Source organism: Oncorhynchus mykiss, chromosome 10, assembly GCF_013265735.2.
Source record: "Oncorhynchus mykiss isolate Arlee chromosome 10, USDA_OmykA_1.1, whole genome shotgun sequence".
Lineage (NCBI taxonomy): Eukaryota > Metazoa > Chordata > Actinopteri > Salmoniformes > Salmonidae > Oncorhynchus > Oncorhynchus mykiss.
This window is the reverse complement of record NC_048574.1, coordinates 44,939,904-44,960,633: the sequence shown is the minus strand read 5'-3', so window position 1 is coordinate 44,960,633 and position 20,730 is coordinate 44,939,904. Positions and strand designations below refer to the sequence as shown.

The 20,730-nt window shown below is 41.3% G+C and overlaps 2 protein-coding genes across 5 annotated transcripts in view; both read left to right on the top strand.

Moving 5' to 3' along the window:
* LOC110533119 (kelch-like protein 13) overlaps positions 1-20,730 on the top strand; it is a 99,650-nt gene that overhangs the window by 17,623 nt on the left and 61,297 nt on the right. Inside the window, exon 2 of one of the 3 annotated variants that reach the window (XM_036990419.1) lies at positions 14,464-14,537. The exons of 1 other annotated variant lie outside the window; for it this stretch is intronic. In XM_036990419.1, the coding sequence (XP_036846314.1) occupies positions 14,485-14,537 (53 nt within the window). In that variant the 5' untranslated portion in view covers positions 14,464-14,484. Of the gene's footprint in view, positions 1-14,463; positions 14,550-20,730 lie in introns of all 3 variants that reach the window. One more of the 3 variants, XM_036990418.1, reaches the window with a different exon arrangement.
* On the top strand, positions 1,801-6,210 carry LOC118966783. Of its 2 annotated transcripts, none has more exons than XM_036990415.1 (2): positions 1,801-5,310; positions 5,429-6,210. In XM_036990415.1, exon 1 carries the CDS (start codon positions 2,759-2,761, stop codon positions 5,174-5,176), a length of 2,418 nt encoding a protein of 805 aa, XP_036846310.1. In that variant the 5' UTR covers positions 1,801-2,758; the 3' UTR covers positions 5,177-5,310; positions 5,429-6,210. The 2 variants fall into 2 exon arrangements, with proteins under 2 accessions (XP_036846310.1, XP_036846311.1); XM_036990416.1 differs by having other exon boundaries at positions 5,419-6,210.

The following is a 20,730-nucleotide window of genomic DNA, read 5'->3' as shown; positions in this document are numbered from 1 at the left end:
TGTTAAGTCATCACCGGTTTGGTGAAGTAGGCTGTGATTCGATGATAAATTAACAGGCACCGCATCGATTATATGCAACGCAGGACAAGCTAGATAAACTAGTAATATCATCAACCATGTGTAGTTAACTAGTGATTATGTTAAGATTGATTGTTTTTTATAAGATAAGTTTATTGCTAGCTAGCAACTTACCTTGACTCCTTGCTGCACTCGCGTAACAGTTAGTCAGCCTGCCACGCAGTCTCCTCGTGGAGTGCAATGTTATCAGCCATAATCGGTGTCCAAATATGCCGATTACCGATTATGAAAACTCGAAACGGCACTAATTAATCAGTCAACCTCTAGACTATATCAACAATGGACTAATGAAACATATACCAAAATATCGGTTTTGGGTGAGGTTTTCCTTTAATGTTTCAACCAGTTTATACCAGTTTTTATTCTACGCCAATTGTTTTTTTTATTATTACTTTAGTGACAGTTACAGTGCCTAAAGAAAGTATTCGCCACTTTGACAATTTTGTTGTTACAGCATGAATTTAAAATTGATTTTGTGTCACTGGCATACCCACACTACCCCATAATGTCAAAGTGGAATTATGTTTTTAGAAATGTTAACAAATTAATAAAAAATTAAAAGCTGAAATATCTTGAGTCAGTAACACGGAACCCAAACCGGCTGCGCGCCTTCGTACATTTATTTTGTCCCCCCACACCAAATGTGATCACAACACACAGGTTAAAATATCAAAACAAACTCTGAACCAATTATATTAATTTGGGAACAGTGTTACGTTCCCCAGTTTATGTGTTGTAGTTTGTGTACTTGCATGTGTTTATTTCAGGAAATGGCTTCCTGAAATCCCTCAAGCAGCTGATTGGTCGACTCCAGGGCTAATTGGAGAGCTGACCCCGCCCCCTCGTCAAGCCACAGCTGTCTCCAATTACACATTCCTTCTGAAGCTATATAAAAGCTAGTGTTCTGTTGAGGAAAGAGAGATTGTTGGAGGTAGGGATTGCTAAGAGATTGTTGGAGGTAGGGATTGCTAAGAGATTGTTGGAGGTAGGGATTGCTAAGAGATTGTTGGAGGTAGGGATTGCTAAGAGATTGTTGGAGGTAGGGATTGCTAAGAGATTGTTGGAGGTAGGGATTGCTAAGAGATTGTTGGAGGTAGGGATTGCTGAGAGAGATTTTGGAGGTAGGAATTGCTGAGAGAGATTTTGCTAGAGAGATTTTGCTGAGGTCATTGCAGAGGTCATTGCAGAGCGATTGTTTGTGATAGAGATTTGCTAGAGATATTTTGCTGGGAGGTCATTGCAGAGTGATTGATTGTGATAGAGAGATTTTTGCTGGAGGTTGATTTGCTGGGAGTTCATTGCTGGGAAGTTGGTATGTTTTGTGAGTTTGTTGCTCAGATATAGCTTATTTGATGTACTTTGTTTCTTAGTTTGTTTGTGAAATTGTTTAATATCCTGTTTCATTTGTTCCCAGGGGGAAAGGGGAAGGCACCTTGGGAGTGCTTAGGCAAGAGGCCCACGGGCATACATATACCCGTAGTATATTCATTGTCTAGGTACACTAGGTAAGACCTGGGCGGACCACCCCCTGTATTTTGGTTAGGGCACCAGGTGGTGCTAAATTAGGTAAGTGGTGGGTAGGCAGGTAAGATAGGAGAGGGGGGCTTTGAGATTTACTTTCTTTTCTTTGGTTCCGTCCAGCCCCTTTTCCCCATATTACCGTGTAAAGGAATAAAGTCCTTGTAAACGGTACCACATTCTGTCTGTTGTCGTCCTTACTCGCACCTACAGTCCATACCTTTTTCACTTCACAGAGAGTTTAGTTGTAGCAGGGTGTTGCGTTCCCTCTTCATAGAGGCGTGCGTAACATAATGGGGGCTCATCCGGGATCTTTCCATTAAACCCACCGGACCCTGCTGCTCTGAGCTCTCTGTGGTTAGTGATTTGAGGTGTGATGGTAGGTTGTGAGTTTGGATGACTTGTTTAGTTAGTGTTCAGTAGACTGCATTGTATAAGATGGCTGCCTCAGCCATCTCCAAGTTTTTTGAAGCGCCCTCTATTGATTGTTTGGTGAGGTTTCGTAAAGTAGACCTTATAGCTATAGCTGACCATTATGGATTTGTTGTCCCTGAGAAAGCCCTAAAGGCTGAACTTTTGGTGCTAGTCAGGGAGGGTTTAGTGAGAGAACGGATTCTCTCATTGCAAGGAGAGGAGACGGGTAGACCTTCCGATGCCAAGTCGGAGGACAAGGCGGAGGAAGGGGTTTCTCGTACCCCTTTTACATTGCCCCGATTCGATCCTTTATCTTCTGCTTCGGGTCGTTCAGATGGAACTGCTAGGCTGAAGGTGAGGCTGGCTCGGTTAGAAATGGAGCAAAAAGATAAAGAGAGACAAATGAATTTTGAACTTGAAATTAGGAGAATAGAAGCTGACAAGGAGGTGAGGATCCGACAACTGGAGCTAGACGCTCGCTCCAGTGCGACTCCACAAGCTGCTCATCATCCAACCCACTTCGATGTGAGTAAAAACATAGCTTTAGTCCCTCCATTCCGAGAGTCGGAAGTGGATTCTTATTTCTCTGCGTTTGAGCGTGTAGCCGCTGCGCTGCATTGGCCACTCGAGGTTTGGCCGCTCCTGTTACAATGTAAATTGTCTGGGAAAGCCCAGGAAGTAGTAGCTGCTCTCTCCCTGGAAGACAGTTTACATTACGATACAGTTAAAACTACTGTGTTGCGGGCTTATGAGTTGGTGCCTGAAGCTTATAGACAGCGCTTCAGGAACCACAAACTCTCAACGTACATTTGTTGAATTTGCTAGGGACAAAGAGTCTCTGTTTAGTCGCTGGTGTTCAGCCAGCAAAGCTAACACCTTTGCTGATATTAAGGAGTTGATGCTGTTGGAGGATTTTAAAGGCAACCTCCCAGATAGAATTGTAGTTCATTTAAATGAACAGAAAGTGGTGACATTGGCCCAAGCAGCAGTGTTGGCAGATGAGTACGCTTTGACACACAAGACTGTCTTTGGTGCAACACGTTTTGAAGGCCGGACGATTACGTCATCAGTTCCTCATTCAGGTCGCTTTTCCTCTGACAACACTAAGCCTTTTCATGAAATCCGTGAATGTTTTTACTGTCACCAAAAGGGTCATGTGATTGCGGACTGCCCAGTTTTGAAAAATAAACCGAAACAGTCCCAGTCACCGTCCCCAAAAATGAAAAGTTTGGGTTTAGTCAAGTCTTTGGCTCGTCCATTGGATCGAGTTGTTGTTTCAGCATTTGAGAAACCGGATCCTGTCTATGCTCCGTTTATCTCTGCCGGTTATGTTTCCTTAACAGGAGAACAAGCTGATCAAAGGCCTATCCAAATCCTACGAGACACTGGGGCGGCGCAGTCAGTAATCATTACTGATGCTTTACCCTGGTCTACTGAAACGTATTGTGGCTCACATGTCATATTACAGGGGATAGAGACAAAAACCGTGCCTGTACCATTACACTGGGTCCACTTAGTGTCAGACTTGGTATCAGGACGTTTCCGTGTTGGTGTAGTATCTACACTGCCAGTAAAAGGAGTCAAATTGCTACTAGGGAATGATATTGCTGGTGGTAATGTCATTCCTGTGTTAGAGGTAGTAGACAATCCAGAAATCAGAACTACAGATGAGAAATTGGTTCAAGCATTTCCACATGTTTTTCCTGCTTGTGTGTTAACGAGGGCACAATCTCGCAAGCTAGGAGATGTGGTGGATTTGGCTAGTTCTATTTTTGAGAATGTTGAGGTAGAAGAAAATGCCCCGAGTATGCCTTCTGCAATGCCGACAGTTTTTACCCCCGTAAAAACTAAGGCAGGGGAAAACGAAATTGTGCCCCAATTACATGACATTCTTTTGTCTGTCACCCCTGAGAAGGTGATTGAATGTCAAAAAGAAGACACCAGTCTTCGCAAGTGTTTTGCTTTGGTAATTTCCATTGAGGAAGCAAAAACTAGAGAGACCGCCTACTTTATGGAAGCAGGAGTTTTGATGCGTAAATGGGCATCTCATGACACCATTAATGACTGGAGTGAAGTGTGTCAAGTGGTTGTTCCTACACCGTTCCGACAGCAGGTTCTGTCACTCGCCCATGACCAGGCGTGGTCTGGACACTTGGGGATCACAAAGACTTATAACCGGGTCCTTCGTCATTTCTTCTGGCCAGGTTTGAAGTCTGACGTGGTCCAATTTTGTAAAACATGTCACATATGTCAACTCACTGGGAAAGTGAATCAAACAGTTCCACGAGCGCCACTCTGCCTGATTCCTGTGGTGGGGGAACCGTTTGAAAGAGTGATAATTGATTGTGTAGGTCCATTGCCGAAAACCAGGTCAGGTAACCAGTTCTTACTAACAATAATGTGCAGTGCTACTCGATACCCAGAGGCTATTCCTCTCTGTACTATAACGGCTAAGACTGTGGTGAAGGCACTAGTGAAGTTCTTCTCTACGTTTGGACTCCCTAAAGTAATCCAAACTGATCAGGGATCCAACTTCATGTCTAAACTGTTTTCAAATGTGTTAAAGACATTGTGTATTTCCCATCAGGTCTCTAGTCCGTATCATCCAGAGAGTCAAGGGGCTCTAGAACGCTGGCATCAGACGCTGAAGACAATGCTACGCAAGTATTGTATGGAGACCAGTACTGATTGGGATGAGGGGGTGCCCTTTGTCCTATTTGCTATAAGGGAAACGATACAAGAGTCCTTAGGGTTCAGCCCTGCTGACCTTGTGTTTGGACACACCCCACGGGGTCCGCTTAAAGTTTTGAAGGAGCATATCTTATATCCTACACCCAGTAGCGCCCCTAAAAATGTGTTGGAATATGTCAGTAAGATGCGGGAGAGACTGCACGCCGCATGTGCGCTAGCCCAAAAGTCTCTCTCCTCGTCTCAAAAACGCATGAAGTTGCATTATGACAAAAAGGCTGTTGGCCGTTCATTTGCACCAGGGGATCAAGTTTTAGTTTTGTTGCCAATCCCTGGCTCATCTCTGTCAGCACGTTTTTCTGGACCATATCTGGTGGAAAAGAAAATCAATGACACCAATTATGTGATAAAGACACCAGATCGAAGGCGTTCTTCCCGTGTGTGTCATGTTAACATGCTGAAAACATTATGTGCGTGATTCTCCAGACAGCTCCTCAAGTAAGCCGGGCCAGCCCGCCGTCTCCAGTGTGGCTGCAGTGGTGCTGAAGCCTGGCTGGGACCTAGATGAGGATAAGGAGGACGGGTTGGAGTTACGCCATACGTTACAGCAAGGTGAACGCCTTGTAATTCAGAGATGCTGAAGAAGTTACCCTCTCAAATGGAACATTTGGATAATGATCAAACTAAGGATCTTATCCTATTGATAAACAGTTTTCTCAGTGTGTTTCAGGACATTCCAAGTCGCACATCCATCTTGGAACATGACGTGGATGTGGGGAACGCTGTTCCTATACGTCAGCATCCGTACCGGGTTAATGCTAAGAAAAGGGAGGTAATGAAAAGTGAGATAGCTTATGTGAAGGGCTCGGCGAATGTGGTTGCTGGCGCCCTATCACGGGTTTACTAACTGGGGAAGCGATGGCTTTTGTTATTGCAAAACTAGGTTTGCAATTTTTGTGGTGGGCGTGTTACGTTCCCCAGTTTATGTGTTGTAGTTTGTGTACTTGCATGTGTTTATTTCAGGAAATGGCTTCCTGAAATCCCTCAAGCAGCTGATTGGTCGACTCCAGGGCTAATTGGAGAGCTGACCCCGCCCCCTCGTCAAGCCACAGCTGTCTCCAATTACACATTCCTTCTGAAGCTATATAAAAGCTAGTGTTCTGCTGAGGAAAGAGATTGTTGGAGGTAGGGATTGCTGAGAGATTTTTGGAGGTAGGGATTGCATAGAGAGATTTTTGGAGGTAGGGATTGCTGAGAGATTTTGCTGAGGTCATTGCAGAGGTCATTGCAGAGCGATTGTTTGTGATAGAGATTTGCTAGAGATATTTTGCTGGGAGGTCATTGCAGAGTGATTGATTGTGATAGAGAGATTTTTGCTGGAGGTTGATTTGCTGGGAGTTCATTGCTGGGAAGTTGGTATGTTTTGTGAGTTTGTTGCTCAGATATAGCTTATTTGATGTACTTTGTTTCTTAGTTTGTTTGTGAAATTGTTTAATATCCTGTTTCATTTGTTCCCAGGGGGAAAGGGGAAGGCACCTTGGGAGTGCTTAGGCAAGAGGCCCACGGGCATACATATACCCGTAGTATATTCATTGTCTAGGTACACTAGGTAAGACCTGGGCGGACCACCCCCTGTATTTTGGTTAGGGCACCAGGTGGTGCTAAATTAGGTAAGTGGTGGGTAGGCAGGTAAGATAGGAGAGGGGGGCTTTGAGATTTACTTTCTTTGCTTTGGTTCCGTCCAGCCCCTTTTCCCCATATTACCGTGTAAAGGAATAAAGTCCTTGTAAACGGTACCACATTCTGTCTGTTGTCGTCCTTACTCGCACCTACAGTCCATAACTTTTTCACTTCAGAGAGTTTAGTTGTAGCAGGGTGTTGCGTTCCCTCTTCATAGAGGCGTGCGTAACAGACAGGTCAAAGTATTAAACATATTTATAGCAATTTAGCTAGCTAGCTTGCACATGCTAGCTAATTTGCCCTATTTAGGTAGTTTGCTGTTGCTAGCTAATTTGTCCTGGGATATAAACATTGAGTTATTTTACCGGAAATGCACAAGGTCCTCTACTCCTCCAATTAATCTACACACAAAACGGTCAACCGAATAATTTCTAGTCATCTCTCATGCTTCCAGGCTTTTTCTTCTCTTGACTTTATATTGCGATTGGCAAAATAATTAGGTGCATTACCGCCACCGACCTCGTTCATCTTTCAGTCACCCACGTGGGTATAACCAATGAGATGGCACGTGGGTATCTGCTTGTATAAACCAATGAGGATATGGGAGAGGCAGGATTTGCAGTGCAATCTGCATCACAAATAGAACAGACTTGTATTTTAGCCCTTGGCAACGCAGATGCTTGTTGGCGCGCGTGAGCTTTAATTGAATAATATAGATTTCTAAATTGATTTTGCAACGCTCGCGCATGCGACGCGAACAGTGTAGTCAGCCTGTAAGTATTCAACCCCTTTGTTATGGCAAGCATACGTTCAGGAGTAAACATTTGCTTAACAAGTCACATAAGTTGCATGGTTTTTAATGACTACTCACCCCACACATACAATTATCTATAAGGCCCCTCAGTCGAGCAGTGAAATTCAACCACAAAGACCAGGGAGGTTTTCCAATGTCTCGCAAAGAAAGGCAGCTATTGGTAGATGGGTGCTAAAAAAGAAGCAGACATTGAATATCCCTTTGAGCGTTATTAATTACACTTTGGATGCTGTATCAATACACCCATTCACTACAAAGATACAGGCTTTCTTCCTAACTCAGTTGCCGAAGATTAAGGAAACCACTCAGGGATTTCACCCCGAGTCCAATGGTGACTTAAAAACAGTTTGTTTAATGGCTGTGATAGGAGAAAAACAAGAATTGATCAACAACATTGTAGTTACTCCACAATGCTAACCTAAAGGACAGAGTGAAATTACTGCCAAAGGTGATTCTAACATGTATTGACTCGGGTGTGAATACTTCGTGTAAATGAGATATGGCCGTTTCATTTTCAACACATTTGAAAACGTTTCTAAAAACATGTTTTCACTTTGTCATTATGGGGTATTATGTGTAGCTGGATATGGATTTTGTTCTTGATTTAAACCACTTGGAATTAATTCTGTAATGTTTAAATTGAGTTCAGCCTTTTCCTACCACATCATTATTGTTCTACGTAAGCCAAGTATGCTCCTATCAAGCCCGGTATGCGTTGAAACATATGGGGATTGTGTGTTTATATCCCTAATATTCAATGAACATAAGCATACATGTTTTTTCTTCAGGTTTAGGTTAGGACTGACCCCATTTAGTATACTAGTCAATTGTTTGGTTGATAGGCTGTTTGCCGACCGAGATTTGTTTAGTTGAGCAGTCGCAAAACATTTCCATGGTGTATAAGACACCTGTCTGATTCGCGTTTGTCTCAGTGGACTAAACCATTGGGGAGGCCGTCGGGGTGGCACAGTCCATCACTAAGTGAAATTGCACATGGTTATATCATGTAAAAATAATGACAAATCTAATATTTTATAACAAATTACCTTTCTCCTGTGTTGGATACCGTCGTTATCCGGGGTTCTGAAACACAATCTTCCATGCGCCGTAGACTTGGCATCTTTCCCCATGTTGGTATGTGCATAATAGGAAAATTAACCAGCATATTGGGATTGAGAACAATGCGTGGGAGTCAGCAGAGATGAGGAAACAGCCCTTGCCTTAGCCTAATTGAGAGCGAGGAAACCCCAACTTAATTAGCTCTATAATCAATAGCATAACTATTAAATGTGCCATATACAGTGCCTTCGGAAAGTATTCAGACCCCTTGACTTTTTCCACATTTTGTTACATTACGGCCTTATTCTAAAATTGATTAAATTGTTTTATCCACACACTACCCCATAATGACAAAGGAAAAACAGGTTTTTAGACATTTTTGCAAATTTATAAAACATGTGAACTGAAATATTACATTTACTTTAGTATTCAGACCCTTTACTCAGAACTTTGTTGAAGCACCTTTTGGCAGCGATTACCGCTTTGACTCTTCTTGGGTATGAAGCTTGGCACACCTGTATTTGGGGAATTTCTCCAATTCTTCTCTGCAGATCCTCTCAAGCTTTGTCAGGTTAGATGGGGAGCGTTGCTGCACAGCTATTTTCAGGTCTCTTGAGATGTTAGATCGGGTTCAAGTCCGGGCTCTGGCTGTGCCACTCAAGGACATTCAGAGACCTGTCCCGAAGCCACTTCTGCATTGTTTTGGCTGTGTGCTAAGGGTCGTTGTCCTGTTGGAAGGCGAACCTTCGCCCCAGTCTGAGCGCTCTGGAGCAGGTTTTCATCAAGGATCTCTCTACTTTGCTCCGTTCATCTTAGCCTATATCCTGACTTGTCTTGGGGACCTTCAATGCTGCATAAATGTTTTGGTACCCTTCCCCAGATATGTGCCTCGACACAATGCTGTCTCTGAGCTCTACTGACAGTTCCTTCGACCTCATGGCTTGGTTTTTGCTCTGACATGCACTGTCAACTGTGTGACCTTATATAAACCGGTGTGTGCCTTTCCAAGTCATGTCCAATCATTTGAATGTACCAATTTACCACTCATATCAATTTGTAGAAAAATCTCAAGGATGATCAATGGAAACAGGATGCACCTGAGCTCAACTTCCAATCTCATAGCAAAGGGTTTGAGTACTTATGTAAATAAGATATTTCTGTTTTAGATTACCATTCAGCAATCAGATTTGCCTCCAATGCTCCTTATAGGACACATCACTGCACTCTATACTCATTTGTAACCCCCCCCCATCTGAGATATCTACTGCACACCTCATCCTCCACATACGACACTTGTTCTGCCAGTCACATTCTGTTAAATGTCCCCAAAGCGCACACATCCCTGGGTCGCTCCAGTTTTCAGTTCGCTGCAGCTAGCGACTGGAACAAGCTGCAACAAACACTCAAACTGGACAGTTTGATCTCAATCTCTTCATTCATAGACTCAATCATGGACACTCTTACTGACAGTTGTGGCTTCTTTGTGTGATGTATTGTTGTCTGTACCTTCTTGCCCTTTGTGCTGTTGTCTGTGCCCAATAATGTTTGTACCATGTTTTGTGCTGCTACCATGTTGTGCTGCTTCCATGTTGTTGTCATGTTGTTGCTGCCATGCTATGTTGTTGTCTTAGGACTCTCTTTATGTAGTGTTGTGGTGTCTCTTTTGTGGTGATGTGTGTGTTGTCTTATATTTATTTTTACTCCCAGCCCCCGTCCCCTCAGGAGGCCTTTTAGTAGGCCGTCATTGAATATAAGAATTTGTTCTTAACTGACTTGCCTAGTTAAATAAAATATAAATAAAGGCTTTATAATTGTTTTTATGAGAACAGACTGCTATTACTTATGTATTTAGTGTTCCAAACAGACAGAAAAATTTAATCTAACAGCACCTGTTTGTTATACATAATATGCACGCAGCTCTCGCTCCTATAGCCTCCCTTTCTCTTGATCTCCTTATCATGATCATCATTATAATAATAAGTGATGTCTTTATTATTAGTAGGCTTTGTATCCTTGGTATATAACTACCATCGAGCTGTAGGCCTAAGAGCATGTCCTGTTTAGACTTAATTCCGTAATTTATTTAGGCCTATATTTTATTATATAGGCTACTGTGTTAATAAGTTGTTAATTCATGCCATCACACAGCATACAAGACATTCATGCTTTGAAATGCAATCGAGCATTTTAGTTTTAAAATTAAATAACAAAAGGAGCTTCAAATAATTATCCTAAGCAATAAATAATGCATGCAAATGTTTTTAGTCTGCTGTTTTTGTTAGAACAGGTACACCTGGTACACTTGTGTTTACACTGTTCAAAATGGTCAGAAATGTTTTATTAACAGCAACTGTTGGGCACACATAATACTCAGGAAATGCTTGCTCCTACAGTATACCGTACAGTATAGACATGGAAGCCAGAGAGGAAGACAACCAAAGCTTTAGTTTCTAGACTATCATTTGACAGATGTATGTTAAATGTTTTTGGGATCATTGTGGATCATTCAACAGTCTCTTTTGTTCTTCAGTGAAATCATACCATGTGACGAGTCAACTCATTTAATTAAAGATCAATTTGTAACTAAATTAATTTTTATTTGTATTGGAATGATTTAATCATTTGCAATTATGTCTCCTTGTGATAAGGTAAAATGTTTGTTTCGGTCTCCATATGATATGGTAAATGTATCCAATGCAAATAACATCTACATTTAAATTGTATTAATATTACGTTTGCATATATTTCCATTAATTCCCATATATTCCAGTAATTCCCATGGAAAGTTTCCACCTCTGAATATTCCCCAAAATGTGCAACCCTACTTCCAATACACATTGCCTGTGAGCGTCAGAGGTGAACCAGTTGCATACACAGCTCGAGCAAGACATTCATCAGCATTTCTCTGACTGCGTTCCTCCATTGAGTTAAAAAAAACTTCTGATTCCAGGAGGACCATGAGTTGTTGCTATCGGTAAGGTGTCTGATTTATCATTTTCACCTCGAATAGAAGTACAGGGACTTTTGTCAGAGGTTGCTTGTTGTGAGTGCTGAGGGAACTTTATGCACTTGGCCAGATGATTCTGCATCTTTGTTGCATTCTTCACATATGATTTGGCACAGTTTTTGCAAATGTACACAGCTTTTCCTTCTACATTATCTGCAGTGAAATGTCTCCACACATCAGATCATGCATGTGGCATTTTCCTGTAAACATTAGGGAAAAAATATTTTAAAAAACCCTAATACAATTCCATGTACAGATAAATAGTTAAGCAGTTAGTTAAAACAACTCCTTTGTAAGATAAATGTTTTCAAATGAAACATGTATGGAAACAGGAGAATTAACACTCCTCAGTTAGCAAGCTCAAGCAAGCTAAACCCACATGGTAGCAAAAACTAACTAGCAGAAATTAAGTTAGAAATTATTTAAACATACTTTGCTGTAGGCTACTATTTACTAGTTACCAAAAAACATGTCATATAAAATATATATGTACAGTGCCTTGCGAAAGTATTCGGCCCCCTTGAACTTTGCGACCTTTTGCCACATTTCAGGCTTCAAACATAAAGATATAAAACTGTATTTTTTTGTGAAGAACAACAACAAGTGGGACACAATCATGAAGTGGAACGACATTTATTGGATATTTCAAACTTTTTTAACAAATCAAAAACTGAAAAATTGGGCGTGCAAAATTATTCAGCCCCTTTACTTTCAGTGCAGCAAACTCTCTCCAGAAGTTCAGTGAGGATCTCTGAATGATCCAATGTTGACCTAAATGACTAATGATGATAAATACAATCCACCTGTGTGTAATCAAGTCTCCGTATAAATGCACCTGCACTGTGATAGTCTCAGAGGTCCGTTAAAAGCGCAGAGAGCATCATGAAGAACAAGGAACACACCAGGCAGGTCCGAGATACTGTTGTGAAGAAGTTTAAAGCCGGATTTGGATACAAAAATATTTCCCAAGCTTTAAACATCCCAAGGAGCACTGTGCAAGCGATAATATTGAAATGGAAGGAGTATCAGACCACTGCAAATCTACCAAGACCTGGCCGTCCCTCTAAACTTTCAGCTCATACAAGGAGAAGACTGATCAGAGATGCAGCCAAGAGGCCCATGATCACTCTGGATGAACTGCAGAGATCTACAGCTGAGATGGGAGACTCTGTCCATAGGACAACAATCAGTCGTATATTGCACAAATCTGACCTTTATGGAAGAGTGGCAAGAAGAAAGCCATTTCTTAAAGATATCCGTAAAAAGTGTCGTTTAAAGTTTGCCACAAGCCACCTGGGAGACACACCAAACATGTGGAAGAAGGTGCTCTGGTCAGATGAAACCAAAATTGAACTTTTTGGCAACAATGCAAAACGTTATGTTTGGCGTAAAAGCAACACAGCTGAACACACCATCCCCACTGTCAAACATGGTGGTGGCAGCATCATGGTTTGGGCCTGCTTTTCTTCAGCAGGGACAGGGAAGATGGTTAAAATTGATGGGAAGATGGATGGAGCCAAATACAGGACCATTCTGGAAGAAAACCTGATGGAGTCTGCAAAAGACCTGAGACTGGGACGGAGATTTGTCTTCCAACAAGACAATGATCCAAAACATAAAGCAAAATCTACAATGGAATGGTTCAAAAATAAACATATCCAGGTGTTAGAATGGCCAAGTCAAAGTCCAGACCTGAATCCAATCGAGAATCTGTGGAAAGAACTGAAAACTGCTGTTCACAAATGCTCTCCATCCAACCTCACTGAGCTCGAGCTGTTTTGCAAGGAGGAATGGGAAAAAATGTCAGTCTCTTGATGTGCAAAACTGATAGAGACATACCCCAAGCGACTTACAGCTGTAATCGCAGCAAAAGGTGGCGCTACAAAGTATTAACTTAAGGGGGCTGAATAATTTTGCACGCCCAATTTTTCAGTTTTTGATTTGTTAAAGTTTGAAATATCCAATAAATGTCGTTCCACTTCATGATTGTGTCTCACTTGTTGTTGATTCTTCACAAAAAAATACAGTTTTATATCTTTATGTTTGAAGCCTGAAATGTGGCAAAAGGTCGCAGAGTATATGAATTTACCAGAAAGCATGTAGTCCTTGGCTCACGGTGTAGTAGTTTGGGCTCAATAGCATCTCATTAGTGTGCAAGATCTTGAGAATCAGCTGTACATGTGATGGAAGAATGCACTGTGCATACAGAGGGTTGCAATTCCATTGAATGGGGATAGTTTAACCAAAATATGCCACAAGACCTAGAATTGCCTTATGTGTGTCCCACAAAAAAGGTTTACTGTTAGCGTATAACTTTTTTGATGAGTTTTGAGTTATTTAACTTCCAATGAAGAATTTCCTGAAATTTCCTGGTAAGTTTCCGACCCTTTGCAATTCTAGAGAAGACCAGAGTTGAAGGATATTGGAGATTGGAGACATATAAGTAGTTGGCAAAAATAGAAACAAATGAGGGACAAGCAGATGACTATTGGACGACTACTCAAGCAGTCTGGGACATTGTCATATTGTTGTCCCTCATTCATACAGGTGTTTCTATACTCTACTATAGTAGAGAGGGTGATATGAAACTGTCTTCAGACAGGCTTTAGGAAGACATGTTGAACTAATTAACAAGAATATGACTGCAGCAAATGTGAGCCAGCTTTGAGATAATTAAGTAAAAGTTGTTTGTGTTATGGTCTTTGTCCATGGCATCTGATCTACAGAGGGCGGTGCGGGTGCAGGTTTTTGTTCAAACCAAGCAGTAACACACCGTGTTCATCTATTCAAGTCTTGATTGAAGTCTATGATTAGTAGAATCAGGTGTGTACTGGTTGTCAGGAAAAATAACTTTAGGGGCGATTATTAGAATTTAAGTTTACATAAATGTCAGGTTAAGTTTGCAACATTTGGAAATGAATTAAAATATATATTTTAAAGGTGAGCTTAAAGGGTACATTCAGTACCCGTTAAGCCCAGTCCGGACTTTATACATATTTTATCAAATATATTTATTGTACATAAACAAATGGTGTAAGTCAAGTCATAAAACTTTACATGAGAGATTCATCTTTCATCTTTTCTTACAGGACTTAGGGCAGTATATGTTAGAAATGCCTAAGATTTTGGTGGGCTTAATAGGTACACTTACTGTCCGGACTCTTCAAAGGAGGGTATCATTAATGTATTGTTGACCTGTTTTCAGGGGTGTGGTTTTGGCGAGGGCATGGAGCACCCTGTACACAGAGGGGAGACGATGTCCCTCGGACTGCACGACAGGTACTGTGCAATGTATGTCCAACTTTTTTTCTGCATCTATACACGATCAATCAACATTCCTCACTTTCGTCTGAAGTGCCTCATCTTAGCAGTTTCTGCTTTTTTTGTTATGTGTGAATGTGTAACTTCAAACACTTGCTTTTTAGCTCAACTCACTAAAGGACTTCACTGTACAATTTCAGAAACCCATTATAATCCTCTCTCATCTCTTAAGTAGTATGTGAAGTAGGTTTTGGCCATATCCCGGTATACGGTATAAACGGTATATTTCAAAATACCGACGGTATGATTTTCAATACCGTTTAAAATTTTATTTTGGTGTTGGGACACTCCCACCTCGCAGTGGCGCCACTGCGTATAACTACAGTGCCTTGCGAAAGTATTCGGCCCCCTTGAACTTTGCGACCTTTTGCCACATTTCAGGCTTCAAACATAAAGATATAAAACTGTATTTTTTTGTGAAGAATCAACAACAAGTGGGACACAATCATGAAGTGGAACGACATTTATTGGATATTTCAAACTTTTTTAACAAATCAAAAACTGAAAAATTGGGCGTGCAAAATTATGATCCAATGTTGACCTAAATGACTAATGATGATAAATACAATCCACCTGTGTGTAATCAAGTCTCCGTATAAATGCACCTGCACTGTGATAGTCTCAGAGGTCCGTTAAAAGCGCAGAGAGCATCATGAAGAACAAGGAACACACCAGGCAGGTCCGAGATACTGTTGTGAAGAAGTTTAAAGCCGGATTTGGATACAAAAAGATTTCCCAAGCTTTAAACATCCCAAGGAGCACTGTGTAAGCGATAATATTGAAATGGAAGGAGTATCAGACCACTGCAAATCTACCAAGACCTGGCCGTCCCTCTAAACTTTCAGCTCATACAAGGAGAAGACTGATCAGAGATGCAGCCAAGAGGCCCATGATCACTCTGGATGAACTGCAGAGATCTACAGCTGAGGTGGGAGACTCTGTCCATAGGACAACAATCAGTCGTATATTGCACAAATCTGGCCTTTATGGAAGAGTGGCAAGAAGAAAGCCATTTCTTAAAGATATCCATAAAAAGTGTTGTTTAAAGTTTGCCACAAGCCACCTGGGAGACAAACCAAACATGTGAAAGAAGGTGCTCTGGTCAGATGAAACCAAAATTGAACTTTTTGGCAACAATGCAAAACGTTATGTTTGGCGTAAAAGCAACACAGCTGAACACACCATCCCCACTGTCAAACATGGTGGTGGCAGCATCATGGTTTGGGCCTGCTTTTCTTCAGCAGGGACAGGGAAGATGGTTAAAATTGATGGGAAGATGGATGGAGCCAAATACAGGACCATTCTGGGCCGAATACTTTCTCAAGGCACTGTAACTATAAGTTAAATATAACTAAGAAATCTAAGTTAAATAAATTACACTTCTGGTCAAAATTTTTAGAACACCTACTCATTCAAGAGATTTTCTTTATTTTTACTATTTTCTACATTGTAGAATAATAGTTTAGACATCAACTATGAAATAAAACATGGAGTCATGTTGTAACAAAAACAATTGTTAAACAAATCAAAATATATTTTATAGTTGAGATTCTTCAAAGTAGCCACCCTTTGCCTTGATGACAGCTTTGCACACTCTTGGCATTCTCTCAACCAGCTTCCCCTGGAATTATTTTCCAACAGTCTTGAGTTCCCACAGATGCTGAGCACTTGTTGGCTGCTTTTCCTTCACTCTGTTGTCCAACTCATCCCAAACCATCTCAATTTGGTTGAGGTCGGAGGATTGTGGTGGCCAGGTCATCTGATGCAGCACCCCATCACTCTCCTTCTTGGTAAAATAGCCCTAACACAGCCTGGAGGTATGTTGCGTCATTGTCCTGTTGAAAAACAAATGATTGTCCCACTAAGCCCAAACCAGATGGGATGGCGTATCGCTGCAGAATGCTGTGGTTGCCATGCTAGTGAAGTGTGCCTTGAATTCTAAAGAATTTACAGACAGTGTCACCAGCCAAGCACTCCCACACCATAACACCACCTCCTACATGTTTTACGGTGGGAAATACACATGAGGAGATCATCTGTTTACCCACACCGTGTCTCACAAAGATATAGAGGTTGGAACCAAAAATCTCCAAATGGACTCATCAGACCAAAGGACACATTTCCACCGGTCTAATGTTCATTGCTAGTGTTTCTTGGCCCAAGCAAGTCTCTTCTTCTTATTGGTGTCCATTAGTAGTGGTTTCTTTGCAGCAATTTGACCATGAAGGCCTGATTCACATAGTCACATAGTCATTGATTTTGAGATGTGTCTGTTACTTGAACTCTGTGAAGCATTTATTTGAGCTGCAATTTCTGAGGCTGGTAGCTCTAATGAACTTATCCTCTGCAGCAGAGGTAACTCTGGGTCTTCTATTCCTGTGGCGGACCTCATGAGAGCCAGTTTCATCATAGTGCTTGATGGTTTTTGCGACTGCACTTGAAGAAACTTTCAAAGTTCTTGAAATGTTCTGGATCGACTGACCTTCCTGTCTTAGTGATGATGGACTGCTTTTCTCTTTGCTTATTTGAGCTGTTCTTGCCATAGACTTGGTCTTTTACCAAATAGAGCTATCTTCTGTCTACCTTGTCACATCACAACTGATTGGCTCAAACGCATTAAGGAAAGAAATTCCACAAATTAATTTTAAGGAGGCACCTGATAAATGAAATGCATTCCAGGTGACTACCTCATGAAGCTAGTTGAGAGAATGCCAAAAGTGTGCAAAGCTGTCAAGGCAAAGGGTGGCTATTTGAAAAATATAAAATATATTTTGATTTTTTTTGGTAACTGCATGCTTTCATATGTGTTGTTTCATTGTTTTGATGACTTCACTATTATTCCACAATGTAGTACAAATAAAGAAAAACCCTTGAATGAGTAGTTGTTCTAAAACTTTTGACTGGTCGTGTATATCCAGCTCAGGGCTCCAGCTATGCATTTGGTTTGCTAACTGTCAAGATCAAGCTTCTTGGTTACAGCAGACTCATTCAATCCCCTCCTGGATCAAGATCCATGTTGCCTCAATTGTTTTGTGCGTCCCCAAAGATTATGTTATTATTTATATATATTTTTTAAATGGTGCCCCTTGTGTGCACATTGGGTAATACCGTATACCCCGTTATGGTACAGAAAGGGTATGAAAATGTGGATACCGCCCCAACCCTAATGTGAAGTTAGACTAACATGAACAAAAAAAATATTCTCTCCTTTTTCTGTCAGGTTTGCTCTCTTTCTCTCAAGGACAGAGATGGACATTTTAGTTTTAAACTAAAAATAATGTGTTTTATTTTGATCATTGCAATTACTACCTGTTACATAATTTGCATTATTCAGTTTCTGTATTTGAACTGGAACATTCCTGTTAACTAACATTCATAATTATGTCTTAAAGTGAGTCAAAGACATGGACTAAGTGCGCAGTGTTCATGCAGCTCAGTGTGTGTGTGTGTGTGTGTGTAGGCTAACTTTGCTCTTTGGGCCTGTCTCCAGGCCCCTCTATAGGACGTGTTGTTTTTGTACCAGGTGACTAATGCCTTAAGCTGTGAGTGGGTTTTTATCCGCAAGTCAGCTACCATCGGTAACGCTAATGAAGTAGGAAGTTGTGTGATTGTGGAGCGCCATGGGAGATTACTCACAACATCATGACTGTTGACAATTTTTTTTGCATAAATGATGCTGCTCTCTTGACTATCTTTTCTCTGTGTCCTCTCTGGCGCTGCTGTAGTGTCAGCGAGGTTTCTCTAAGCCCCTGTCCTTTGTGCCTTTTTGTGTGTTGCTGCAGCTGTTCAGGGATTTTGTCTTCTCAGAGCACTTCATGAAGATTTTAGTGGAGTGCCTCAGCTGGAAACACTTTTTATGTTACAGATTCTGCTCTAACTGCGTCAGTGCATTTAGGCCTATGGTATATTAGGACTGTGAGCTCTGACTACCGAAGTATACTGTTTAAAAAAATAAATAACAGTAACTGTTGTTACGTCTAACCGAATCCTGCCTCCAGTCATTTTCACGACCATAATATCTGTTGTATATAAGGGCAGTGCTTCAGGCATGTAGATGTATTGTCTCCCCTCATTTATATTGTCCCCAGTACTTTTGAAGCTCAGATAATCGCATGGTATGTTTTCGCTGCAAAGCCTTTTTGAAATCTGACACAGCGGCTGGATTAACAAGAAGTTACGCTTTAGTTTGATGTATGACACTGTATTTTCATGAATGTTAAATATTTCTGTAATTTGAATTTCGCGCTCTGCAATTTCACCGGTTGTTGTCGAGTTGGGTTGCTAGCAGAACACCTGCGCCAGAAAGGTTAACCTCTCTGGTACAAGTGTGGCGCTAGCGTCCCACCTCGACAACAGCCAGTGAAATTGCAGGGCGCCAAATTCAAAACAACAGAAATCCCATAATTAAAATACCTCAAACATACAAGTATTATACACCATTTTAAAGATAAACTTATTGTAAATCCAGCCACAGTTTCCGATTTCAAATAGGCTTTACGGCGAAAGCACACCAAACGATTGTTAGGTCAGCACCTAGTCACAGAAAACCATACAGCCATTTTCGAGCCAAGGAGAGGGCTCACAAAAGTCAGAAATAGCTATTAAATTAATCACTAACCTTTGATCTTCATCAGATGGCACTCACAGGACTTCATGTTACACAATAAATGTGTGTTTTGTTCGATAAAGTTAATCTAAAGTTAAAACCTCTGGTTTTCGCCTGCCATATCAGTTCTGTTATACTCACATACATTATTTTAACAGTTTTGTAAACTTTAGAGTTTTCTATCCAAATCTACTAATTATATGCATATCCTAGCTTAGGGGCCTGAGTAGCCGGCAGTTTAATTTGGGCACGCTTTTCATCCGGAGGTGAAAATACCGCCCCCTGCCCAAGACAGGTTAACGAGTCCGACGTGAAGGATATACTGCATTCTCGGGAACGGGCCCAAATCCCTGTCATTTGCAAGAAGAATAGACGGAAGGAAAGGGGGCGGAGGTCGGGTTGCCTTCTGAGTATTCGTAGGCGAGTGAGTAAAATTCCACTACCATCCATACTATTGGCCAACTTGCAATCAATGGAAAATAAAATGGATGATCTATGATTAAGAATATCCTATCAACGGGACATTCAAATTTGTAATATCTTATGTCTCGTCTCACGAGTCGTGACTGAACGACGACACAAATAATGTAGAGCTGGCGGGATTTTCCATGCATTGGCAGGACAGAGAAGCTCACCATATAAGACGCTTCTAGCCCCTTCGTATTAATGGTAGCTGTTGCTTTTATACATGTCTTACTACTCGAAAGTCGTCTTAATTCTCGCTCAAAATCTCCCATGGCTTATTTTTCAAATTGCCATGTTTTGTTTTTAAATGTCTGCGCAAGGTTTCATCGAGTTGTGAGATAGTGCTTTTGCACATTTAACACACTGTGGCTACTCCCAATATAAGTGAACCCCAAATCAATGTAGTTCTCATCATATTTGCACCTCTTCGATGGTCCAACGTCCCCGTCTGTTGTTCAGTGCTTTCCCGGGTAAGGGGGCAGTAGCTCTTCGGCTGCATCAGATTCACAACTGTCAGTGTCCATGCTAGCTGGGCTAACAACAAATGTAGAATTACTGATGCTAACATTGGATGTGCTCGTGGAAGCAGAACAACTTGTCTTCGACAGATGCAAGTGTGGTACTGCTGGTAAGGGTAGTACTACCAGTAGAGCTGGTATGTGTCTATGGATGCGGGCCTTACTTTTTTTGCAACTATTTATCAATTTTTGAGCAAATGAAATGAGCAGCAGCTACGTTTAACTACATTACTGACCGTTAGTGGAATTCCCGCGAGAGAGTAACGGTTAATGTGATTGGATGTTAATTATTTGACTTGGCTACCTGTATTTGACATTATTGTTATTTCACTGAAACAATATGGTTTACATTTTATTTTTGGCAGTGAAACGAGGCTGCACAGGCGAGAAACAAACCTCACGCAAATGCATAGCCCAGTTGGAAAATATAAATATGAATCACGTTTTTATTTGGAGGAAGCTACAGACATTTTTGAGGAGGTGGACATGCCTTGTGGGCTGGTGTTATGGACCGTAGATATGTAAAGAGACATTTTTATTTTTTCAACACCAGTTTTATACA